The sequence below is a fragment of the Meles meles genome, chromosome 16 (assembly GCF_922984935.1).
Source record: "Meles meles chromosome 16, mMelMel3.1 paternal haplotype, whole genome shotgun sequence".
NCBI lineage: Eukaryota > Metazoa > Chordata > Mammalia > Carnivora > Mustelidae > Meles > Meles meles.
In genome coordinates, this window is record NC_060081.1 from 40463588 (window position 1) to 40491061 (window position 27474).

At 40.1% G+C, this 27474-nt stretch overlaps 1 protein-coding gene across 2 annotated transcripts in view; it reads right to left on the minus strand.

The window, feature by feature from the left end:
• Positions 1 to 24299, minus strand: part of DSTN (destrin, actin depolymerizing factor) — a 40792-nt gene extending 16493 nt beyond the window's left edge. Inside the window, exons 1-2 of one of the 2 annotated variants that reach the window (XM_045981476.1) lie at positions 23800 to 24299; positions 11552 to 11643 (exon numbers count right to left, since the gene is read on the minus strand). Coding sequence is in view for 1 of the 2 variants with exons in the window: in XM_045981475.1 (XP_045837431.1) it covers positions 23800 to 23802 (3 nt within the window). In the remaining variant the exon portion in view is untranslated. The remainder of the gene's footprint in view (positions 1 to 11551; positions 11644 to 23799) is intronic. The other variant, XM_045981475.1, reaches the window with a different exon arrangement.
• Between the last annotated feature and the right edge of the window lie 3175 nt (positions 24300 to 27474).

The following is a 27474-nucleotide window of genomic DNA, read 5'->3' on the forward strand; positions in this document are numbered from 1 at the left end:
TCTGACAAATAAAATCTTTAAAATGTAGTTCAAAAAATATTTTACCTTTTTGCCTACAGGCTTAATTTTTATAATGAAACAGTAGTGGTAACAGCACTTTATAAAAACAGGCCCAAAACATTTTTGTGCCATGGACCCCTGGTGAGGCCTATGGGTCCTTTCTCAAAAGCATGCTTCAAGCAAAATGTGTATCATTATAAAAGAAGCCAATTGCAGTGAATACAGTTCATTCAGGATGATGGCTAAGCACTCCTGTGAAAGTATTAATTTCAGGGGCACCTGGGTGGCTCACTCGGTTAGGCAGCTGCCTTTGGCTCGGGTCATGATCCGGGGGTCCCGGGATGAAGCCCGCATAGGGTTCCCTGCTCAGCGGGTAGCCTGCTGCTCCCCCTGCTTCTGCTCTTTCTCTCCTCCCTCTCTCCCTCTTTCTCTGTCAAATAAATAAATAAAATGCTTTTTTTAAATATAAAATCAAAACTGAATTTGATTTTCCTTTTTTTGTTGTTTTACTTTTTTTAAGAGCGACTGTTAAAAAAGTATTAATTTCAGTGGGTTTGTTACCACCAAGAGACATCATAGCAAATCTTAAAACACAAACGACTGTTAACACTGATCTACAGAATCATCTGTGCTTACATGGTATTTTTACCTAATAGAAAAGGTCTTCTCCCATCAAACTCACTTTTCACTATTTCTTTAAAACGTTAGATTACTGAGATATTAACTGCTTAGCTGTGAAGGAATCAAAGTTTATTTTAAAAAGGAAAATCAGGGGCGGCTGGGTGGCTCAGTGGGTTAAAGCCTCTGATTTTAGCTCGGGTCGTGATTCCTAGGATGGAGCCCCGCATCGTGCTCTCTGCTCAGCGGGGACCCTGCCTCCTCCTCTCTCTCTCTCTCTCTGCCTACTTGTGATCTCTGTCTGTCAAATAAATAAATAAAATCTTAAAAAAAAAAAGGGAAAATCAAATTCAGTTTTGATTTTATATTTTTAAGTTATTAAGTTTAAATGCAAAGTTTTAACAATAAAGACCATTAAAGGATACTCGGAACATCACACCAAAATTTGCTACACAGCTGGGGAGGAAAATCTGGAGAAAACAGACTGCCCACTACAAGAGCACTGTGAATACCTTACAAAGACACCCAATCCAAAGCTTCAGTTTCTGTGTGTTCTGTACCAGTGGCCACTGGAAAGTAACAGTCGCTCTTAAACTCCACCTCCTTGTCAACACAGTTGCTGTTAAATAATTACTTCACTCTATTTTATCTCACCGACTACCAGTTTTTAACTCGTTCATGAAGTATAACAGATCTCAAACCTGAGTGTCCTCTGGCAGAGCTTTTGTAAAACACTGACTGAGAGATGAAATGAGTACATCTGAGGCCCCGCCTTAACACTCAAGATTCACTCAGTGTGCGCGTCTCTAAATAAAGATACTCCTCACAAACAGAACGGGAAATAAACGCTACAGAGAATGTGTAACACTGGGTATTTTAATAACTGCAAACGACAGAACACACTTAAAACATCGATTCTCTCAACAATTCTAGCATAAGGGCGGTAATTTTTGGAAGGAGCATCAAGTTTTTCAGATTCAATTTTTTGTAAACAACTAGACGGGCCCCAAAACTAATGACTTACAGCAGTCCATCCTAAACCAGAATACCAAAAATGGTCTATTTCTACTATGAACTGAAGCAGCACAAGTGACTTTGCCAACTACACCTTACATAAACCTCCCTGGAGGAAACAGGAATGAAAGTTAACTTCCTACTTCAGGAAAGTATTTTTTTGGTAACTTATTTTTTATTTTTCTAAGCTAAGAGTCTGAAATATCTGAAAGTAGGTTACTGCACAGTAGACAAATACAATTTAAAATTTATAAACACCTGGCAGAAATCAGGCATTAGTTCCTTTCTCAACCTATCCAACTCTTAAATACCCAAGACAAGCATAATCAAAGGAGTTGGGGAGTTTAAAAATGGGTTCATGATTCTCCTTTATTTACACCATGCCTTGAACAGTAGCCAAAAGAAACCAAAATGACAGACTTTTGGGCTTCTCGCTACTACAACTGATGCTTCTGAGCAAGAACACTGAGACAACAAATAAAAAGAGTGACAAGTGCTTCAAGGCATTGAACAGAGAAATGACCAGGTCCTCACAGGTCCTATGTTATGATAGGTCAGCTGAATACATCCACCCATCTCCCTATCAAAACTCCACTGAAGCACAAAAAGGGGATTAAAAAAAACAACAAAAAACCCATAAACCCACAAGGGCAAAAAAAAAAAGAAAAAAAACCACAGAAGAAATAAAGAAGTTCAAACTAGGAAGAATGAGTGCAATTAGTCTGAGACACACATAGTCCCCTAGATCCCTTCTTGAGTTCCACTCTACTACCAGTCTGTGGAATTCTGGAATTTATTCTCTGAAGAGTTCAGGTAAACAACAGGATTTTCTAGCTTAGTCATCATACTGAAAACAGGAAAAAAGGGGACCCTACATAAATGAATGCTAAGGCACTCTCTCCACCACCGCCTTGAAGGCTGAATGATTTACGAAATCCTTAGTCCCTCTGTTTGAGAGACCATGTTGTCTAATGGAAATTTCTGTGATGATCCAAATGTTCTGTATCTACACTTTCCAGTATGGTAGCCACTACCACACATGGCTGTTGAGCCCATGAAATGAGGCTAATGCAACTGAGGAACTAAATTTTTATCCTTATTTTAAATAATTTAACATAAAAATAACATAAAATTAACTCTTAATAGTATATTTTAGGTAAACAAATTTATAAGACATATTACATAGTTTTCTGCCTTGGAAAAACAGTATATTATTTAGTTTTACGGATGACTCATGCCATCAGGAACCTTAGTTGTTACTCTGTATAGTGACAGGGCAAGGATTTCAATTCTAGTTTACCAATAATTATGGTTGCCTATTTCTGGGGGCAAGGAAGCAATCCTGAAGGGAAATATACATAAGACACTGTGTTTGTTTGCTGGAATATTCTTAGTATTGACCTGGAAAAGTCAAAACCACCAAAATGAAGAACAGTCACAGAACTTCAGATAAGAAGTCCTGACTTAAGCAAATATTTTAATTCATACAGATGGCAAAAAATTTTTACTTTTTTAAAGATTTTACTTATTTGGGGGGAGCACCTGGGTGGCTCAGTCAGTTAATAGACTGCCTTCGGCTCAGATCAGGATCCCAGGGTTCTGGGATCGAGCCTCACACTGGGCTCTCTGCTCAGCAGGAGCCTGCTTCTCTCTGCTGCTCCGGCCACTTGTACTCTCCCTATCTCTGTCAAGTAAATAAATAAAATCTTAAAAAAAAATTTTTTTTTTACTTATTTTTGGGACACCTGAGTGGCTCAGTCAGTTAAGCGTCAATGTCACATTCCCAGGGGCTTGCATTGGGCTCCTGCTTCTTCCTCTGCCTACCATTCCCCCTGCTTGTCTGGTCTTTCTCTCTCTGACAAGTAAGTAAATAAAATCTTTAAAAAATCCTTTTTATTTTTGAGGGAGAGAAGCAGACTCCACACTGAGTGCAAAGTCCGATGCGGGCTGATCCCATGACTCCAAGATCATGATCTGAGATGAAATCAAGAATCATACACTCAAATGACTGAGCCACCCAGCTGCCACCCAAAAGTTCTTTTCCTTCTTTTTTTTTTTTTTTTTTTTTTTTTTTTTTTTTTTTTTAAAGAGTTTATTTATTTGACAGACAGAGAGCACAAGTAGGCAGAGAGGCAGGCAGAGAGAGAGGAGGAAGCAGGCTCCCTGCGGAGTAGAGAGCCCGATGCGGGGCTCGATCCCAGGACCCTGAGATCATGACCCGAGCCGAAGGCAGCGGCTTAATCCACTGAGCCACCCAGGCGCCCCAGTTCTTTTCCTTCTTGAGGAAAAAAATGCTAGATACTGGGGAAGATATGAAATAATGAGTTTACAGTACAAAGTTTATATATAATAACAATCAAGATAACTTCATTTTATGTAATATTACATATGATCATTCCAGATGAATTTTATAATTAATTGGGAATACATGTTTTAAGTAAGCTGATAAAGTCAGATATGTAATTTTTTTCAATTTGTTGCATTTCTCATAAACAGAATTTGGAACATTTAATCTTAGAAGACTTTTTAACCAGAGGAGAAAGCACAGTGAATCTATCTTACTCAAATCTTGTAACATGAACAAGTTAGCTAACTTCTTTAAACTTCGGTCTCATCATCTGTAAAATGTGAATTATGATCATCCTAACTCAAAAAGACTGATAACACAAATAAATCACCTAAATACAGTGTCTGTCAATGGTATCATTCAGTGATTCATATTATGAAACAGAAAACCTGGTTAGAGATTTTTCTGCTCCCTCTAATTACCAATGTGGCTGATTATTAATGAAGTCTTTGAGTGATAGAAGGCTATGAATAAAAGAAATCCAGACAACTTAAAACTTATATTTGAAATAGTAATTTCTATCTGTTCCCTGATAGCCAGAAATATGAATTAAAAAACCAAAATGACATTTGGTGTATCTCTCTTCTTTTGTTCCATAACCACAGAATGGTTGCACAGCAAAGACATGCAAGAGCAGATGACTTAACACTCTTCCGTTAAGAAGTCAAAAGTCAGTTACATGACCACTTACCATTTTTCTAGGCACAGCTATCACTTACACCTATAAGTCAAAATCTACAGTGATGACAACTGGGGCCTGTGTGGTGAGCTAACAGGCTTTGTTCTAAAGTTTGTCCCAACCCTATATACATCAGTCAAGTAAGCTCACAGCAAATCCTCAGTCCCTTGGTAAATTCGAAATGTCTGGTGCTGCTGAATACAGTTTTATAGATTGTGCTTTGCTTAAGACCACAAGATAGAGCTAAATTCAAGTTCGTATTCCACTATCCAAGGGATGTGCCTGCAGGGCTTCGACTGTCCAAGGGAGTCATCTCCTGTCTCCTGAGGCTACATCACCAGAGAAAGCATCATTCTGTAATTTGCACAAAGTCACTACATAAGCTATCAGAGATCCAGAAAATGTTTCACATTAACTCTCTGCCTTAATACACTCATTCCTGAAAACAATTTCCAATTATAGAAGTCCTTCACTCACCTCATAGCAAAACACAATGTCCTTGAGATAGCCTAGGCAGACCAAATAGCATTCTATTAGCTACATATTAATTTTAGAGTTCCACTAAAACAGTTTTATGGTTACACTTTATTGGGGAAAAAAATCATTCGATAACCTAAAGTCTATGAAACATGACCCACACCCCCACCAGAAGAAAAAAAAAAAAAACTTACAGAAAGTCATCTCAACAGTGAACGTGGATTAGATACAATAATGTCCAGCTGCTAAAAACAATCCACCTCATTCAGATTGTATGCAATCATATAGGCAATCCAAATCAGATTTGTTAACAGATCCCCAAACCCCATTCACCGTCCCCACCAACTGGGAAGCAGGGAGTCAGAAAGGGTAGGAATAGTGGGAACAACAAGTTTTGTAAGCCTGATAGAAAAAATATTCCCCCATTTCTCCGCTCCACAAAAAAAAAAAAAAAAAAAAACAGACAGAAGAATGGGAGGGGGGAAGCCAACAACAGTAAGCATATTGGCAAACAGTCCTACGCTTTTACTATTTTCTTTTAAGCTTCAAATTTTCTTCAGGATAAAACCCATGCCATGTCAAACCCTTTATGGACTATTTCCGCAGCCTCTTTTCCACTTGTCCTACTACGTTCCCCTTAATACCAGCCATGTACAACTCCTTGTCATTCTCTGAAAACACCATGTTCTTTTGAGATGTTTTACTGTCCTCTTCACCTGCTTAAGGACCTCAGTTTAGGCATCATCTCCTCTGGGAAGGAAGCTCTTACCTGGTCCCTCAATCACCACCTCTAATCTAAGTTATGTGATCCTTCTATGCACTTACACAGAATACAATAGTCTCTACCACAGTATTCTCTACTACTATGATTAACTATTGTTTGTGTGCCTCTCTCACTAGACTGTGCACCTTAAATGCAAGAACTCAGTATCTTTTTTTCAACCCTATTTCAACCTCAGAACTATCATCTACTTTATCAATTTTGAAAAACAATTATCCCATAAAAATTCTTATGAAATGTACTATTGCCTTTAGATATTTTTTCTCATCCTTATAGTATAATTCTTCACTTTACACCAAGGAAAATCCTTCATTTCATTATTACTGTTTTCTTCCTAAAGACATAGAACTTTCATCCTCTGAATTACTGTTTGCACAAATGTATAACATTTTCTACTTCTTTAGACTCCTCATAACTGACTGACAAGAAAAAACTTGTAAAGATGGAAAATTTTTTATACTGATTTCTAAGTGACAACTCACTGCCCATCATATCAGGGAAACATGAATGTTCTTGTGATAGGTAACACTGAAAGAACTGTTTGAGCTATAAATTAGCATATAATATTAATTTAAGTGTATAGCATAACAATCCAATACTTACGTATATTGTGAAATGATCACCACAATAACTCTAGGTAACATCCATCACCAGTCAGTTTTTTTCTTATGAGAACTTTTAAGATTTACTCTCTTAGCAACTTTCAAATATATAACAGCATTATTAATCATATTTACCAGGATATACATTACACCCCCTGACTTCTTAATTTTATAACAAAGTTTGTTATCTTTAGACAACATTCAACCATTTTGACCATCTCTGGCAACAACAAATCTGTTCTCTGTACTACTCCATGAGGATCTTCATGAGGTAGTCCGTCCGGTCCCAACTAGCCAGGTCCAGATGCAGGATGGTGTGGGGCAGGGCATAGTCTTCATAGATGGGCACAGGGTGGGTGACCCCATCCCCAGAATCCATGACAATACCACTGCTGTGGCCAGAAGCATAGAGAGAGACCACAGCCTGTTCTCTGTACCTATGAGTTAAGGGCAGGGGTGCTTTGTTTTAGGTTCTACATATAAGTGAGACCATCCAGTATTTGTCTTTGTCTTATTTCACACAGCATAATGCCCTCAAGGTCCATTCATATTGTTAGAGATGAGAAAATCTTTTTATAGCACACACACACACATTTTCTTATCCATCATCCATCCATGGACATTTGGGTTATTTCCATGCCCTAGCCACTGGAAATAATGCTACAGTGAACATGATGCACATTTATCTTTTTGAGTGTTTTTGTTTCTACTGGATAAATACCCAGAAGTGGAGTTACTGATCATATGGTAGTTTTATTTTTAATTTTTTGAGCAACCTCCATATTGTTTTCAGTAAGAGCTGCACCAATTTACATTCCCACCAACAGTGCACAAGGGTTCCTTTTCCTCCACATCCTCACCAACACTTCTTAGTTTCTTGTCTTTTTGATAACAGCCATTCAGTGCATATTTAGTCAATTCATTTACAAAAATGAAGCCAAGAATATACAATGGGGAAAGGACAGTCTCCTCAATAAATGGTGTTTTAAAATTGAACAGCCACATACAAAAGAATGAAATTGGACCACTGTCTTATACCATACGCAGAAATTAACTCAAAATGGATTAATGACTTGAATATAAGACCTGAACCCATAGCTCCTCGACACAGGTCTTGGTGATGGTCAAACTAAAAATGCTTCTACACAGCAAAGGAGACTATCAACAAAATGAAAAAGTAAACTACCAAACAGGAGAAAATACTGGTAAATCATATATCTGATAAGGGGCTAAATATTCAAAACATATAAAGAATTTATACAATTCAATAGCAAAAAAAGCAAACAATCCAATTTCAAAATGGGCAGAGGATCTAAAAAGACATTTTTCTAAAGACATACAGATGGCCAACAGATATATAAAAGCATTCAACATTAATCATCACAGAAAAACAAATCAAGACCACAACGAGGTATCTTCACCTGAACTCATTATCTTTACCAATTCCCTCTAACACATATACAATCTCCCATCTACCCAGAATTGTAAAGCTGCTTAATAAATTTACTTAATCGGGGGCGCCTGGGTGGCTCAGTGGATTAAGCCGCTGCCTTCGGCTCAGGTCATGATCTCAGGGTTCTGGGATCGAGTCCCGCATCGGGCTCTCTGCTCTGCAGGGAGCCTGCTTCCTCCTCTCTCTCTGCCTGCCTCTCTGCCTACTTGTGATCTCTCTCTCTCTGTCAAATAAATAAATAAAATCTTTAAAAAAAAAAAAAATTTACTTAATCGGGGCACCTGGGTGGCTCACTGGGTTAAAGCCTCTGCCTTTGGCCCAGGTCATGATCCCAGGATCCTGGAATCAAGCCCCGCATCAGGCTTGCTGCTCCGCAGAGAGCTTGCTGCTCCGCAGAGAGCTTGCTGCTCCGCAGAGAGCCTGCTTCCTCCTCTCTCTCTGCCTGCCTCCCTGCCTACCTGTGATCTCTGTCTGTCAAATAAATGAATAAAATCCTTAATAAATAAATAAATAAATAAATAAATAAATAAATAAAATTTACTTAATCTATACAAGATCTCTACTTAGCATCGTTTCAAAAGTCAAATAGGGATGTCTGAGTGGCTCAGGTTTAAGTATCTGCCTTCGGCTCAGGTCATGATCCCAGGGTCCTGGGATAGAGCCCTGCATCAGGTTCCTTACTCAGTAGGGAGCCTGCTTCTCCCTCTCCCTCTGCCTGCTGCTCCCCCTGCTTATGGCATGCATGTGCCCTGTCAAATAAATAATCTTAAAAAAAAAATTCACAAATATATTATTTTTTTAAAACAGTGCCTGATATATAAGTATCATTTAATTCCAGAATAAATGCTGGAGACCTTAATGCACACAACAATCAATATGCAAAGAATTTAACGCTTAAGAAATCAGTATCACATAAAACATATGGACACATTTCCAAAGCTGTGCAATTCACACCCTTGTTAAGTAGTTGTTTGATTCCACAACTGAAAATACAACACCACTATTTTTTAAAGTAGGCTCCACTCCCAGCACAGAGCCCAACACCAGGCCTGAACTCCCAACCCTGAGAGATCAAGACCCAAGCTGAAATCAAGAATCTGAGAACAAACTGAGGCACCCAGGTGCCCCAGTGCACTATGTAATAGTAAGATGTATCTATACCAAAGTGAAAAGAGAGACTGTTTCAAGCATTTTTAGATACAGGAAAAGAAAAAAGATCTCTACAGTATTCTGTCTCAGCCTTCACAGGAAAGGCTCAAATGGGGAATGGAATACTGATCACAATAAAAAGGAACAAAATGCTGATGCACAAATGCTCTCGCTAAGTGAAAAGAAACTGGACTGGAAGTGTCTCATTAGGTAATTCCCTTTATATGATATTCTTCACAGGTGAAATTATAGGGACAAAAAATAGATCAGTGGTTGTTAGGGACAGGAAGGATTAACAAGAGCTTTTTAGAGTGAAGGAACGATTCTGTATTCTGACTGTCATGGTAGTTACACAACTGCATACATCCGCAAAAACTGCAGAACTCACACTAAACACGGTAAATCTTACTTCATGTAAATTACCCTGAACAGAAAAAGCTATACATTACTTCTAGTCTCTACTTCAACAACAATAAAAAAAAATTCTACTTCCCTTTGAAAGGATCATTTTGAACACATAATTAGATAAACACGAAAGGTTTTTCTTTGGTTTAACAATCCGGTTTCTCTCTGGATATTTAGCTAATATGTCAACAAACCTAAGAGAGGAATGAGAGTTGATATGGTTGGTTAACCTACCTTTGCTCCATGGTCACACTCAATTTCCTAGTCCTATCAACTCCTCCCTAAATGCGTATTTCAGATCTACTCCTTCTCATCTGCTCTTCACGTCTCCTATCACTTCAAAGATTTAAAATTTTACCCATTTAGGGGCGCCTGGGTGGCTCAGTGGGTTAAGCCACTGCCTTCGGCTCAGGTCATGATCCCAGGGTCCTGGGATCGAGCCCCGCATCGGGCTCTCTGTTCAGCGGGGAGCCTGCTTCCCTTCCTCTCTCTCTGCCTGCTTCTCTGCCTACTTGTGATCTCTGTCTGTCAAATGAATAAATAAAATCTTTAAAAAAAAAAAAAAATTTTACCCATTTAAAAGTATAAGTTCCGTAAATTTTAGTATATTCAAAGTTGTACATCATAATCTAATCTTAGAACATTCTGAATACCCCAAAAAGAAACCCCGTTCTGAGTGTCACCCCTCTTTTCTGCTTTCACCCACCTCAGACCGATAACCACTAATTTACTTCCTGTCTCTTGAGATCTACCTATCCCAGATATTGTATATAAATGGAATTCTATAATATGTAGTCCTTTCTTTGACTGGTTTCTTTTACTCAACATATTTTCAAGATTCATCCATGCTGTAGCAAAAATCAGTACTTCATTTCTTTTTATTGTCAGATAATATTCTATTATAGGGATATTCTGTATTTTTCTATCCAATCATCAGCTGATGGAAATCTGGTTTGTTTCCACTTTTGGGCTACTATGGGGATGCTATTATGTATATTCATGTACAGATTTTTATATAGATATGTCCTCTTACTTGGTATGTAACTAGGAGTGAAAGTGCTGGGTCAATGACAATTCCCAAGTTTAACTTCTTAAGAACTGCCAAAGTATTTTCCACAAATGGTTACACCATTTTACTTTCCCACCAGCAACACATACGGATTCCTACTTTTCCACAGCCTTGCCAACATTTATTACTGTTGTCTTTATTATAGCCATCCCAGTGGATATACAGTAGTACCTCATTATGATTTTGATTTGCATTTCCCTAATGGCTAACGATTTTGAACATGCTTTCATGTGCTTATTGACTATTTGTATATCTTCCTATGGAAATGACTATTCAAAGCCTTTGTCTGTGACTGGATTGCCTCTTTACTGAGTTGAGACAGTCCTTGATATATTCTGGATACAAATTCCTTGTCACACATGACAAGGATACAAATGGTGGATACAAATTCCTTGTCAGACAGACAAATATTTTCTCCCATTCCACTGGTTGTCTTCTCATTTTCTTGATGGTGTTCTTTGATGCAAAAAAGTCTGTAATTCTATTAAGAGTCCAACTGATGTTTTTCTTTTGTCACTCATGCTTTTGCCTACAAATGCCAAGAAAACTGTCCAAAGTCCTCCTCCAAAACACCTGCCTAACCTAAACTCACCAAGATTTATGCCTATGTTTTCTTTTAGGAGTTATACAACTTTAGCTCTTACCCTGAGGTCTAGGAGCCATTCTGAATTAAATTCTGTATATAGTGTGAAGCAGAGACCCAAATCCATTCTTTTACATGTGGATATCCAGTTGTACTAGCATCACTTGTTAAATACACAATTTTGCCACTGAATTAGCTTGGCACCCCTGTCACATTGGGATATGAGAAGTAAAGGATATAAAACGGTTACAGATGAACTCAAGTACGTGAGAAAAATCTATATTGGTAGTCTCTGGATATTCACTGTCTTGCTTACTTCCATTACAGTACTTATCACAATCTGCAATTATCTTATTCATTTGTTTACTTCTTACCTGTCTCCCCCATTAGAATGTATACTTCATAGGGACAGGGACTTTGTCTTGCATACTGTTGAATCTCCAAAGCCTACCACAGTACCTGGTTCCTAAAAGGCACCAAACAATTATTTACTAAAAGAATAACATATATTTAACATGATCTGGAAAAGAAAGCACTGAATGTTAGTACTTTCATTGGACTGCCATTGTAACTAAATTTTTCTTATTGTTTTACAACCTACATACATTATTACTATAATCAGATAAGAAATTAAGGTATTTTAAAAATGTATAATACATCTAGATCATTTGTTATTCCTCAAAGTTCTAAGAACCTCAATTTTTGCCAAACTATTTTACTTTCACTCCTTTTATAGTCCCCAGCACAATGACACCACCCACTACCTAATAGCTCAGGTCTAAATCTTAAGAGTAAGTTATCCTTGATGCCTTTCTCTTATGCCACACACCCAAATTATCAGTAAGTCCCATCAGCTCTACCTCCAAAATATATATTAATCTAATCACTTCTCATTATCCCACTACCAACAATCCTAATCCAAGCTATCACCATCAACTGGATGAATAACAGCAATGGTCTCAATCAGTTCTTGTCCCCACTTGCACATCTCCACAGGAATAAATCGTATCTCATTCCACTACTTAACACCTTCATACCCTCCCACCACCACACACCCATTAGCTTCTTAGAACAATCAAAATAAAATTCAAATTCCTCACCTTGGCCTATAGGTTCTTCCTGTTCAGGCTCTTGCCTGTGACCCATTTCCTACTTTTCAATACCCCTTTTACCCAATTCTAGCTACACAAACCTTTTTTTGTCCCTGACATGTCAAGCTCATTCTCTTCTCAAGGTTTTTTACTTACAGAGTTCCCTTCTGCCTGAAATGCTCCACACATGGCTATTTCTTGTCATGCAAGTCTTAGCTAATGTCACCTCCTAAGAGACCTTTCCTAACAATCTGGCTAAAAGGAGCCAACTCTTCTAGTACTCCCCATTGATTACATTATTTTCTTCATACCTCTTAACAATTCTGACATGATCTTACCATTTTCTTTGTTTTTTTTTCCTCTCTCTCCCCCCTATATCAGGATTAACTTCCACAAGGAAAGGACTTTTTTAGTACTAAATCTCTAGGACCTAGATAAGTTCTTGGCATATAATAATTTCCTCAATTATTTATGGAATAAATCGTTGCTATTCTAAACCTGGCAGGCAACAAAAAACTATTTGATTCTACATTAATTTCTTCAGGAACAATACTAAGAGCGGAAGACAAGATACTTTACAAGATACATTAAGAATTAAATCACCTGAGATATCACCACCTCGCACCAGTCAGAATGACTGCATTCTACTCCCACCCCCACCCCTCAAAAAAGCAAGGAATAACAAATGTTGGCGAGGACGCTGAGAAAAAGGAACCCTTGTGTACTATTTATTGGTGGGAATGCAAACTGGTGTAGCCGCTATGGAAAACAGTACGGAGGTCCCTCAAGAAAGTAAAGATACAACCCAGTAACTCCACTTCTGGGTATTTCCCAGAAGAAAACAAAAGTACTAATTCAAAAGAAACATTCAGGGGCGCCTGGGTGGCTCAGTGGGTTAGGGCCTCTGCCTTCGGCTCGGGTCGTGGTCCCTGGGTCCTGGGATCAAGCCGCGCATCGGACGAGTCTGCTTCCCTTCCTCTCTCTGCCTGCCTCTCTGTCTACTTGTGATCTCTGCCTGTCAACTAAATAAATAAAATCTTTAAAAAAAAAAAAAAGAAACATTCACCTCTATGTTTAGTGCAACATTATTTACAATAGCCACTAATAGATAAATGGATAAAAAAGATGTGGTATATATACACACACACAATGAAATATTACTCCACCATGCAAAAGAATGAAATCATGTCATTCCTGACAAGGTTGGTCCTATAGGGTACTATACTAAGTGAAGTTAAGTCAGACAGGAAAAAACAAATACCATATGATTTCACTCATATGTGGAATCCAAAAAAAAACAGAAAATTTAAAAAAAAACAGAAACTGATTCATAAGTATAGAAAACAAACTGGTGGCTGCCAAACGAGAGGGGGACAGAGATGGGTACAATAGGTGAAGGTGATTAAGAGGCACAAACTTCCGGTTATAAAGTAAGGCAGTTTGTAAAGTATAGCATAGGGAATACAGTCAATAACTTTGTATGATGACAGATGGTAGCCACTTAAAGTGAACATTTTGTAACATATATAATTGTCAAATCATTACATTATACAGCTGAAACTAATGTAATACTGCATGTCAACTATACTTCAATTTTTAAAAAGTTAAGTCACCTGAAAAATAAAATTTAAAAGCTGATCATAAAAAGATGATCATATACAATCCAAATAAAATTAGTTTAAAGAAATAATAAAACAACTGGGAATGTGTTCTAATACAATCCTTCCACCCCTTTAATTTTATCTACAATTGCTGAAGCATGTGTCAGAATACAAAGAAAAAAGACTGTTTAATTCGGATCTAAAGTTGTTTAATGTCATTTCATACAACATTGGTAAGCACTTTACTATATACCAGGCATTGTCTTTAAACTACTTTCATGCATCGTCCAAACTGTCATGATGGTAGGTACACTCATTTGGAGGAATGATGAAATTGAGGCACAGAATAATCAGTAACTTACCTAAGACCATGTAGTTAGTAGAAAGAGCCAAGACTCAAAACCCTAGGCAGGCCCGTTCTGAGCCCATGCTCTTAACCACTTCTCAGTATAGTTTAACAGAAATGGCAACAATACATACCTACCTCATTTGGTTGCTGTAAAGATTGACTGAGAGAAGGTTTAACACAATGTCAGACAGATAATACTTGTAAGTTCTCTAAGGCATGACTTCTTGTTCTTTCATTTGTTAGGCTTTCAAGTGCTTTTCTATGGTTGACGATACCTCAATGAACATCAAATACCATTCGGTTTCATTTTTTAGCTGGGGAGAAGAGGGAGAGAATCCAAAGCAGGGTCCAAGTCCAGCACAAGGCCCAACACCGGGCTTGATCTGATTACCCCTGACATCATGACCTAAGCCGAAATCAAGAGTGGGACGCTTTACCAACTGAGCCACCCAGGCACCCCCATTCAATTTCATTTTTAAGGGAAGAAAGGGAACTAGTATTTATTGAGGGGTTTCCTGTATGCCAGAATTATTTTAAAGGTACTACTCTAATACTACTTGCCTTATCTCAAAGGATTTTCATTGTTAAGACTCAAATCAAATTATAATGCAGTATACAAAGGGGAGGTACTATTCAATTAGTTTAGTACTTAAAACTCAATTTCCAGGGGCGCCTGGGTGGCTCAGTGGGTTAAGCCGCTGCCTTCGGCTCAGGTCATGATCTCAGGGTCCTGGGATCGAGTCCCACATCGGGCTCTCTGCTCAGCAGCGAGTCTGCTTCCCTCTCTCTCTCTGCCTGCCTCTCTGTCTACTTGTGATCTCTGTCTGTCAAATAAATAAAATCTTAAAAAAAAAAAAAAAACTCAATTTCCATTATATTAAAAAAATGTAGAAAAAAAGAATAAGAATTAAGGAAATCCAAATCCATGGGAACCTGTCATAATTACAAATGCCCTCTCAATCACTCATTCATGATCTTTTGGGAACATGAGTTGTGGGTCTACCATGAGAGGCATTTTGCTATTGAGATACACAAACCCTATTTTAAGGACATCAACAATCTAGTTCTACAAAATATCTCAGTAAGTGCTATAAAAGGAATTCACATGTTATCTCAGTACTCCTTCTTAGGTATGTGCAGAAATGCAGAGGATTAACACAGTGCTGGCACCCGTATTAACATCCCTTTACAAATTAAATAGACTAATCCACAAAGTCTGAGGCTGGCCACTAACCACATGTGGTTTAGTAAGTCGATTAAATGTGGCCAGTGTGATTAAGGAACTGCACGTTTAAATTATATTTTAATTAACTTAAATTTTAAATTGATTATCAACTCCATTACTGGAAAACTTGTAAGCATCCTTTGAGCAACTCAGGTTATGTGAATCTTTTTCAACTGTAAAATGTGTGTCTAAATACATATCGAATATTTCCAATGAAAATTGAGCATCTGAATTGAGATGTGCTATAACTACAAAAATACATACTGGATTTCAAATAATTTATATATATTGTGAAAATAATGTGAAGTGTCTAATTTTTATACTGATTAAATGTGGATATGATATACTGGGCTGTATAAATTTCACTTTGTTTTTGTACTTTTTTAGTGGGTCTGACAGAAGATTTAAAAGCACACATGTAACTTGCATTTTATTACTATTCAACAGTACTGGCCTAAAGATTACCACAACACTTTTTTTTTTTTTTAAGATTTTATTTATTCATTTGACAGAGACGGACAGAGAGAGAGAGAGAACACAAGCAGGGAGAGTGGGAGAGGGAGAAGCTGGCTTCCCGACAAGCAGGGAGCCCGACTGGGGCTCGATCCCAGGACCCTGGGATCGTGACCTGAGCCGCAGGCAGCCGCCCGACCGACAGAGCTAGTGGCACCCTTACCTGCAACATTCTTTTTTTTTTAATTTTTTTATTCGTTTATTTGTTTATTTACAGCATAACAATGTTCATTGTTTTGGCATCACACCCAGTGCTCCATGCAGTACGTGCCCTCCCTATTACCCACCACCTGGTTCCTCAACCTCCCACCCTCCCCCCCCCCCTTCAAAACCCTCTGGTTGTTTTTTCAGAGTCCATACTCTCTCATGGTTCATCTCCCTTTCCAGTTTCCCTCAACTCCCTCTCCTCTCCATCTCTCCATGTCCTCCATGTTATTTGTTATGCTCCACAAATAAGTGAGACCATATGATACTTGACTCTCTCTGCTTGACTTATTTCGCTCAGCATAATTTCTTCCAGTCCCGTCCATGTTGCTACAAAAGTTGGGTATTCATCCTTTCTGATGGAGGCATAATACTCCATTGTGTATATGGACCACATCTTCCTTATCCATTCATCCGCTGAAGGGCATCTTGGTTCTTTCCAGTTTGGCGACTGTGGCCATTGCTGCAATAAACATTGGGGTACAGATGGCCCTTCTTTTCACTACATCTGTATCTTTGGGGTAAATACCCAGCAGTGCAATTGCAGGGTCATAGGGAAGCTCTATTCTTAATTTCTTCAGGAGTCTCCACACTGTTCTCCAAAGTGGCTACCTGCAACATTCTTGAAACAAGTTTTCAGTGCTATGAGAATTCCTCAGAGTTCCAGAGCTTCAAAAATTGACATAACAGATGGTTTCCTAGCAAACTGAAGGAGTCTTAACCTGTATTTGCCTGAGCTTTAGTTTTAGCTCTATCATTACGTGAAAATTCCACCACCATCAAAAATGTATCACAGGAACTGTGGACTCTTGAGAAACAAACGCAGGGTTTTTGGGGGGGGGGGGGTGAGGGATTGGGAGGGCCTGGTAGTGGGTATTAAGGAGGGCATATACTGCATGGAGCACTGGGTGTGGTGCATAAACAATGAATCTTAGAGCACTGAAAAAATAAAGTAAAATTTTAAAAAATGTATCACATGAAACCATTTTAAAATATAGGTTGATTTTTTTTTTTCTGGAAACAAGCTAATACAGGAATAGGGGTAGGAAATTCATCTTTCTTTTCTGTGATAAGGCAAACAGGAGTAAAAACCTATAAAGTGATACAAAAATGTTGAAAAGAGTAAAGAGTCTTTTGTTGTAATCCAAAAGAATACAATGACAAATTGGTTTTAATGTAGGGTTCCTGCTATAGCAGGCAATGAAGTTTGTCTTTGAAGGGCTCATTATATCCTGTTGCAACAAAACCAGAGTTCTGTTGACACTCCTCTCTCGTGTATTTTTAAAAAAAAAAAAAAAGGCCAAGGGGCGCCTGGGTGGCTCAGTGGCTTAGAGCCTCTGCCTTCGGCTCGGGTCATTTTCCCGGGGTCCTGGGATCGAGCCCCGCATTGGTCTCTCTGCTGGGTGGGAGGCCTGCTTCCTCCTCCTCTCTCTCTCTGCCTCTTTGCCTGCTTATGATCTCTGACAATTAAATAAATAAAACATCTTTAAAAGAAAAAAAAAGAAGGCCAAAATCTCAGCTCTTCGTCTTTTTCACACCTTCAACTACACATTAAAACCTCAATTTTAATCACATTTTTACTTAAATTATTTGTTTTTTAAAGTTCTACACAAAAAAAACTGATTCTTCAATTTTATCTTTTTTTTTTTAAGATTTTATTTATTTATTTGTCAGAGAGAGAGAGAGAGAGAGAGAGCGTGCGCGCGCACAAGCAGGCAGAGTGGCAGGCAGAGGCAGAGAGAGAAGCAGGCTCCCCAACAAGCAAGGAGGCCGACGTGGGATCGGGACTCCATCCAAGTACCTAGGATCATGACTGGAGCCTAAGGCAGTGGCTTAACCCACTGAGCCACTCAGGTGTTGCTGATTCTTCAATTTTACCGTACAAAGCAAATCACCGAATTGAGTAAACAACACATAATAAGCATTACAATGTCGGCTACTAGAAAACTTTTAAAGAGTTAAGAATCACTCCAGATTAAAAACTACTCAACTCTGTGGGGGATCCTTACACAGAAGACTCCAAAATGAATTAAGTAACTAGTTTGTCAAAGTATTGCTAAAATGAACCAATCTGATGTTTATTTTGCTATAATTCTCCCAACGTAAAATATCAAGAAAAATGAACAGCAGCACAATTTCAAGTGAAAAATCACTTCCAACGTCAAGGTAAAGAGGCAGGGAAAGATGAAAGCCTGTGATTAAAATATTTCTCAAGTGTTAGGTTTAAATATTTGTGTGTGTCCTTCATGGACAATGTAGAGACAAAATGCTGTAAGAGAAGGAAGCTCAAAATACTTAAATAACAATCTTCTATTTTCTTTATTAGGATCTGTGGTTTTGGTATGCAAATTGCAAACAATACAATAAAGAGATTAGGCCTAATTATTGAGAGACCAGAGCTTTGCTCGGAAGATAGTATGTGTTAAATCCAGTTTCTGCGGGGCGCCTAGGTGGCTCAGTGGGTTAAAGCCTCTGACTTCAGCTCGGGTCATGATTCCAGGGTCCTTGGGTCAAGCCCCGCATCGGGCTCTCTGCTCAGCAGGGAGCCTGCTTCCCCCTCTCTCTTTCTCTGCCTGCATCTCTGCCTACTTGTGATCTCAGTCTGTCAAATAAATAAAATCTTTTTAATAATTAATTAATTAATTAATCCGGGTTTTCCACTTTCAAGACTTTTTTTCTAATTTCAAATACTGTGTTCATCTCAAAGATCTTAGATATTCCTGAAATAAATAAAGTTACATTAACATAAAAATGAAAATGTCTGGAGCCTTCCTAGATAGTAAGTTAAACACCAGCTTAATTCAAACCAATTCTGTTGGTGAATAGTCATAATTACTTGTTTTGTTTTGCTTTTTTAATAGACTTTCTTTTTTTAGGGACATTTTAAACTCACACCAAAATTGCGCAGAAAGCATAGAGATTTCCCATATATCCCCAGGGCTCATTTGTTTTTAACATTTGGCTAGATTAATTACCCAAGAAAAAGAAGAATAAAGGGGCGCCTGGGTGGCTCAGCGGGTTAAAGCCTCTGCCTTCAGCTCAGGTCATGATCCCCAGGGTCCTGGGATGGAGCCCCGCATCAGGCTCTCTGCTTAGCAGGGAGCCTGCTTCCTCCTCTCTCTCTGCCTGCCTCTCTGCCTACTTGTAATCTCTGTCAAATAAATAAATCTTTAAAAAAAAAAAAAAAAAAAGAAGAAGAATAAAGCAGAGGATGTTAATCTCCATGGCCCCTAGCAAAGATGGAATTCTATCCTGGATCACTGTAGTCTACCACCACCAGGATCTGACCGTGGCAAGTAGCTAAAATTAAAATTAAGGGTATTTAACCTGTTACTTAGCAGCTTGAGAGGTTTGCAAAGAAATGTAGGTTCCAGGGCGCCTGGGTGGCTCAGTGGGTTAAGCTGCTGCCTTCGGTTCAGGTCATGATCTCAGGGTCCTGGGATCGAGTCCCACATCAGACTCTCTGCTCAGCAGGGAGCCTGCTTCCCCCTCTTCTCTGCCTGCCTCTCTGCCTACTTGTGATCTCCCTCTGTCGAAAAATAAATAAAATCTTAAAAAAAAAAAAAAGAAATGTAGGTTCCAGAGGAGAAGGATATCAGTCCTCTATGCACTTCTGACACTGACAATCACGTTTTTATAGATTTTCTTTTAACGATGGATTTACTTAAGGACTCCACAAATAAGCCTAGATGAAGATGTGATGAGTATTTACATAATGTCAGGTTCACCAGATGAACAACCATGTAAAAACACTGGCTGCAACAAACATAAAAAGACACTTCACTACTAATTAGAGAAATGCAAATTAAAAGAATAAGAAGCCATTTCACACCCATCAGATTGGCAAAAGTTTCAAGACTCATAATACCAAGTGGTAAAAAGAGATGGAGAAACAGGCTGATAAATGTAGCTGATGGGATGCAAACTAGAATCACCTGGAGGAGAGTAAAAAATACATACTCGCACCCTCCAATCCAGGCTTCCACTTCGAGGTCTACAGCAAGAACACATTCACTAGCGCTACATATGTAATTACGTAACATAACATAAAACATAGAAACCATCTATTGGAAAACTATGCAGACAAAAAAAGATTAAAGCATGAAAAACTGGGGAAATGTTCATCAACAGGGAAATGGATAAAACTGCAGAGTCATACAAACTACTCAGCAGTTAATATAAAGAACCACAGCAATGGCTAAAACCAAAATTCATCCCCCTCCCCCAAAAAACTCACCAAAGTTAATTTTTTTTAAGTTTCAAAAGGATACATAAAGCACAGCATTTATATGAAATTTAAAAACACATCAAAACAATATATATTACTACATATTACTACAGATGCATACATACATAGCTAAAAGTACAGAAATATCAATGAGAATGAAATATATTAACTTCAGCTGACTATGTTAATCACCTGAGCTTTGTGTTCCTAGGAAGCAGTAATGGTTAAGAAATCCACCCCCATCATTTTGAGTTTTGGGAAACTGGTAACAAAAAGATTCTGCCCTTGTTTATTGTGATAAGACCTGTCCCTGCAGTTCCTCAAGACTCCTGGTTTTACCTGCCCCAGGTCCTTTTCCTTTTTTCTGAGACGTTCCTTATTAATGTTCTCCCAATTGCAATAGCCTGAAAAAAAAATCATCTCCTTAATTGGCCAGTACATTATGTCTTTGACACAGGAGTGGTTATCTCTGGGGAAAGAAGAGAATGGGATGTGGAAGAAGATGCAGATTTAGCTGTAACGGTAACATGGGAACCTGAAACATTGTAAAAAGTTATTTTCTTTTTTCATACAAATGGACCTGTTATTCTGTGTACCTTTCTGCTTAAAATCTTTCAAAATTAATTTGTAAATTATTAAAACAATGTGCAGTCAAAAAAGGTCACAAGTCAATCAATTCTTTGCAGTCTGTTTTTTCACATTAAATAAGCACATGAACGAACACATGCCCAACCTATTCCATTAGGCTGCTGTAAGTAAACGTGTTTTTCCTAATCACCAAGTGATAGAATTTGTAATTCATTCTGGGCCAATTAGCTGTGTTTGTCACAGCAGAGTTCTGACTAGGGCAAGGCTGAATTATCTCATAGACTTTTATTATTTCAGGGGCAAGACTACACTCCAACTCCCAGAGACCCATATAGTATGCTGTAAATGTCATACACCATTGGTTACAAGAAGCACTAGGCATGTCTATGTGTAGTATCTTGATCCATACCCAACGAAAGAACTACTGAGCAGTTAACTCTAAGAACTTAATGGTAGACTAAATAATCTTTCTATACACACACATCAAAAGTTTTGTTTGGAGTGGGTAGATGTGCAGGACAGGATTTTTTTTTCCCCCACTGTAAAGTGAGAGTTTAAAAACATGAAATCTCATCTTAAAGTGCCCAAAGGTGATCTTTCGAGTTGGTTTCAAATTGCTTTTATTCCCAAGTGCTTCCAGAAGGCTTGGTGAGTACCGGGAAGTGATTTTTTTAATGCAGAACAACCCATCTAAAAATCTTTTTTTTTTTTTTTTTTTTCCTAAGAAAGAATGCTAGTTGGGGGGTGGGGACGAGTGGCAGAGAGAGGGGGGGAGAGGTAGGGAGGGGGAGAGAGAGAGAGAATTTTAAGCAAGCTCTCGCCCAGCCCAACTTGGAGCTGGATCTCACAGCCCAGAGATTACTGCTTGAGCCAAAACCAAGATTTGGATACTTAACCAACAGAGCCTCCCCTAAAATTTAACCTTAGCAAACAAACAAAAACTTTAGAAACCTGGAACCCCCGTTTCAAATTCAGAGGTAAAGTGCTAAAATCTGGTATAATAAAAGAACTTTCAATCTTCATAATACTCTCTAACAGCTGACACTGAAAGGAGATGGTCTGTGCTGACAAGGCTAAATACAAGAGTAATCTTTACAAATGATCAGTTTATATTCTGAACTCTATTTGCAAGCATTCAAACAACAAGAGCTTCTAAGATCTTCCTGACCTCCCTAAGGCCAACAGGTCAAAATACATCTGGAATCCACTTATCTTTGCTAATTTTTAGCTCTCTTCCCCCAAGAACCTGTAAATAAAACAGACCCTTCCTTCATTTTATTTGAATGCATAGAAATAATGGAAGTTAAGCTTGAACTAAAATTTAAGGATTTAACCGAAGTTAAAATGCTTGGTCCTGTTTTCAAATAAAAGATAAAGTGTGTATTAAAGAAACTCAAAATTAAAAAATGTCAAATCAAAAGAACCTAAAACAGGCTCCAGCCCACTTCAAAGCATTCATCAGAGTAGATGGTCTTAATTTTATGAGAACTCAAACCCTTAGATTTAAGTCTGTAAAGTAGTATAAACATATATAATCTTACAGAGATTTAAAGAAGTCTTAAGATGCTGCTCCTCCTTGTAGCTTACAGAATTAAACCAAAGAATGGAAAACTGAACACTATCAAATTCCTACCGCATCTCTTTAGTCATCAAGAAACTACTAACCAGTTAATCTCTTTTTTTCCCCTTGCACTACCTTAAGAAAACCAAAATTGTCATTCAGAGAAAACATTTTGTATGCCAGTAAACTGGTACCAACTGCTTCCAGGCAGACAGATGCAATAACAGTGTAGTATTTCTACCAAAGTCTGGTAAGCCTTTGCCTGCTGCAAATCATTGACCAAAAATGGTAACAGCGAGTGCAGGCTAAAGAAAATGACAAAATGTTCTACTTGATCGTCCAGTTAAGAATACTATTTCAAGGCAAATTAGAGACAGTTTAGAGGGGAAACTATGTAAATTAAGCCAAGTGCCCATCACCTAAAATATAGTAAACATATTTACTTTTAATGACTAGGATAATTCAATGGGCTTTTAAAAAGTTTTTCATTCACTTTTATTAGCATCCCAGCATCATGCCCACTCCTCGCACGCTAAGTTCTGGCAGAGCCAAACTGTTCACAGGTAAAGAAAATTTCTAACCATACATGGAGAGATCGGGTAGGGAAGGGTTAAAAGAGCCACTGCCAAGCTTGACGAGCACAAGAGTGCTGCTGGAAGCTGATTGCCAGATACGACGAACAAAGCGGCTGCGAGGCCACCCTGTTCTTAATCAGACCAGGGTCAGGCTCGTGGTGATCATTCCGCCCTCTAGGGTTGTTAATAAAGGCCTTATTTTCCTTAATGAGATGGACCGACCTCATAGGCCGAAACTCGCACGAGCCACTGACCGCCTCGACGCCCGGCTTTGGGGAAAGCTGCGCCAACAAGGCCCGCGCGGGATTCCGACGCCCCCCACCCCGGGATGGCGGACTCCCAGTCAACTGCACGGAGGGTGTGGCGGTGCTCGGCCCCCGCAGGTCGTCCCCAGGCCTGGGCCGGTGGAACCGCGGGGGCCGTGCTCCCGCCCGCGGCCTCGGAGAAGCTGCGAGCGACGCAGCGGCCAAGAGCTGCCAGACGAGCCGGGGTCCCAGCGGGTCCTCGAGCGGTGGAAGCCCAGAGACCTTTCCCTGCCTGGGGGCTGCAGCTGGACCTTCGTTCCCCCATCCCCCGGGCGGGGGCGCGCCTGCCGCCCCTCAGCCCCGACCCCCACCGCGCCCTGCCGCCCCGCCGACCCGCCGCCCGGGCCGCGCCAGCCCACGCCTCGGGCTCCCTCCCACTCACCATCTTCGCCGCGGCGGTCGCAGTGACGCGGGAGGGGGAGCTCGCCGGCGTCGACTCTGCAGAGCGTCCTTCTCACAGTAGAGGGACCGAGAGACCCAGCGAGCAGGCGACGCGAGGAGCGAGCCTAGCAGGGGGCGGGTGCACAGGCGCGCGCCTCGGACCCAAACGCGACTGCGCACGTCACGCTGCCTGCCGTTGCTACGCAACCGGCCAGCCAGGCAGCTCCCTGCCCAGAGAGCAAACGGAGAGTTCTGCCTCACGTTCCGAAGACAAGGAGACTGGGCCCTCCTTTCACCAGCTCGGGCCTGTGAGAGTGGGTCCTCCCTTATCTACTACGGACGAGGAGACAAAGCTCCGACTGGCACCTGCCGGCGAGGAACCGGCAAAGGATCAGGCGGAGGGGGGCCCCTAATTCCCGACCGGAGGGCGGGGTCACGTGGCGCCCCGCCCACAGCGCTGCGGCAGCCCTAACATGGAAGTAGCCACCTGGCCAGGTGTGCGCCGCGCTGGGGGCGGGGCGGGGGAGAGGAGGGGAGAAGTGGGGAACCAGCGTGGGCGGCTTCCCCGGAGCAGGAGACCCGAGGGCGCACAGAGGGGAGCTCAGGCTCCGGCCGCGGCCCGGAGAACACATTCCGCATTTTTTTACCTACTTTGGTGCGATTCCCGCCATCCTCGTCTGATTGGCCCAGTCGGCCACGTCGGGCCCTCGCGTGAGGGAAAAATCTGCACATTTTTCCTTCTAACCGAGGCGTCCATGGCCATTCAGAATGCTCTGTGAGTCACCGCTAATTTCAGGTCTGGAAAAAACAAGGAGTGATTTATTTATCTTTGGGAACGGCCCGGGGAAGGAGGCCCGGCGGTCCACAGGGGTGTGGCTGGGAAACGGTAGAGTTTTCCTAGGACGGTGGCGCCAGCCCCACCGGTCCGTTTTGGGGGCTTTTAATTTGGGGTTGGGTTTTTTAAATGGGCGGTTACATCAGAAACACAGTTTTGAGAGGACTAAAAGGAATCCCAGTGTTTTTCCTGAAGGCGTTTTTGTGGGCAGTAAAGGGTACAGAAAGAATTTACAACTGGGATGATTACTTAAAGTTTTGCTTAATTTAGGCTACCGAGAACATCACGGCCTCTACCAAAATTATTTTAATTCTCCAACTGTAAGTCTTTGGGATAAGGCTGTTTTTTGGTTTTGTGTGTGGCTTTTGTTCTGCCCACTTAACGTAGAAACATTATTTCTCATTACTCGTCCTTTTTTTTTTTTTTGGCTATTCTTTTCTAGAAAGGAAGTAAGTTGTGGCAGTTCTAAGCTTTTACCACCTGCTTCAAGGCTTTTGAGGCTAGAGCAGTGCTTAAGCTCTCAAGCTTGAAAGAGAACTTGGTAAAGTCAGATTTGTGTGTCCTGGCCCCCAGAGTTGCTGACTGTATATCTGAATTAAGACGCGAGATTTTGCATTATAAAAATTTCCAGGTGATGCTAACGCAGCTGGTTGGGCACCCTTCGCACTTTGAGTAGAAACAACCCGTCTGTATCCAACTGCAGATGGAATCCTTTATTTCTCTTCTTGGGACTCGGTGGCCCCTCCACTTCTAAAGTCCTCAAAGACTTCCTTTTTAGTTCCAAGTCAATCCAGCTCATTACAGGATACAAACCTGCCTGCTGCTTAACCTCTCTTCTGCATTTCATCCTTCACCCTGCCACCAGTGTTATACCCAAACAGAAGACTCTAAGCTGGTCCCTTTCCTCTCTAAAATTTTCTAAGGCTTCCTAAACAGGTCCTCCTGGTCCTTCTGCCTCTGGCCACTCAGCCTACATTTTCAGCTCGGTTTCCCATATCTTCCAAAGTGCCTAATTTCCTTGCAGACTAAACTTCTCATTCCAGAACCCTTCTTACTCTTTCTAGGTGCCATAATTATGGACCTGTTAGTGTCTCAGGCTGGAGTGTTCCTATTACCTCACCCTTCTGAAGACCTCTGACCACTTCCCAGGGGATCATTAGTGGTTTCTCCTTTAATCCCACAGTTCACTTTTCAAATCCTGATAGGCAGCCAGATCACCTGAGGATTTTGTTAAAATGCAGATTAAAATGCAGAGATTAGATTTAGGTCAGGTCCTCAAGCCATACTTTGAGCAGTGGTTGAGGTCTTATGGTTTTCCCCAAATGTTAATGTAGCTTTGTAATTGTTTAGATAAATTTGCCACCACCACCAGTTTACACTGAGAGTTCTTCAAGGACAGGGGCTATTTAGTGTGTACCGTGTATGGACTGGGATAGTCCCAGATATATAACAGCTGTTTATTACACATTTAGTAAGTGAACCAATATCTAAAGATGTTTTACAATTCATCAGGCAAACTTCTATATCAGTTCATTGGAACCTACGATGAGCCCCCGTTTTGAAGAGTCCATTAAACTTTAGCCTCTGCCTTTACACATAAATTTTCTAGATCTTTCTATTCCTCAGACCACAGAGGGAAAAAAAAAGGTTTGACATAAGGTCTCTTCTTATGTATGAGATGGATGTATTCCATATTAAGGTTAGAAAACATTTTTCATACTTTGAACATATAGGCACTTCTGTTTAAAACCAATAATATGAGGGGCACCTGGGTGGCTCAGTCAGTTGAGTGACCAACCCTTGGTATCCACTCAGGTCACCGTCTTAGGGTGGTGAGATTGAGCCCCTGGGCTCTGCACTCAGCAGGGTGTCTGCTTGAGATTCTTGTGCTCACTTGCTTGCTCCCTCTCTAAAATCTTAAAAAAGAGAGAGAAGAAAAGAAAACCAATAATATGAGTGGCAAGGAAGAATAAATTATATATTAATGAGGAGCTTGAAGAGAGATGTATGTTAATAGCGTGGAAAAAGCTCCCCCACCCCAACAAGAGACATAACCCTGTCAGTAAACGGTGTAGGAAAACTGTTTTTAGTATCTCCCCTGGCTCCCTACAAATTCGCCTGTTCCCTCTCCCCTTGAGCACCCCTACTGTCTATCTCATAGTCTCAGTTCCCTCCTCTGAGGAAAGGTCACTAATTCTTTGTTCCTCTATAGGTAATGTGGGTTTTTTTTTCCTCTTCTTTCAGAATTTTTAAAAATCCTTGATTTTCTGTACATCTGAAAATGATATATCTAGGCACAATGTTTAGTTTTATTTGCATTCATCCTCCTTGGTGTTCTCTGAGTTTTCTGAGTCTGTGGTTTGGTTTGATGTGTGACAAAATTTGGCAAATTCTCAGTCACAGTTGTTTCAGATATTTCCTCTGTTCCTTTCTCTCTCCTCCTAGTATTCCCATTTCATGTTACACCTTTTGTAATTATCCGACATCCTTGGATATTCTGTTCTCTTTTTTTTCAATCTTTGTTGTCTTTGCTTTTGGGATTTGAGGATTCTGTTGATGTATATCCTCTAGCTCAGAGATTCCTTTCTCCTCAGTGCCCCCTATACTTACTAATAAGCCCATCACAGGCCTTCTTCATTTCTGTGGCTTTTGTTTGTTTTGCCTTTTGGTATGCTTTCCAGTTTTTTTCTTGATAGCTGGACACCATGCACTGGGTGAAAGGAACAGCAGTAAGCAGGCCTTTAGTTGGGAGAGGATGGAAGCATTCTAGAGTCCTGTGATTTGGTCTCATTTCCACCAAGTCTGTGCCTCTGGATTGTGAACTTCACAAGTGTTTCTCAG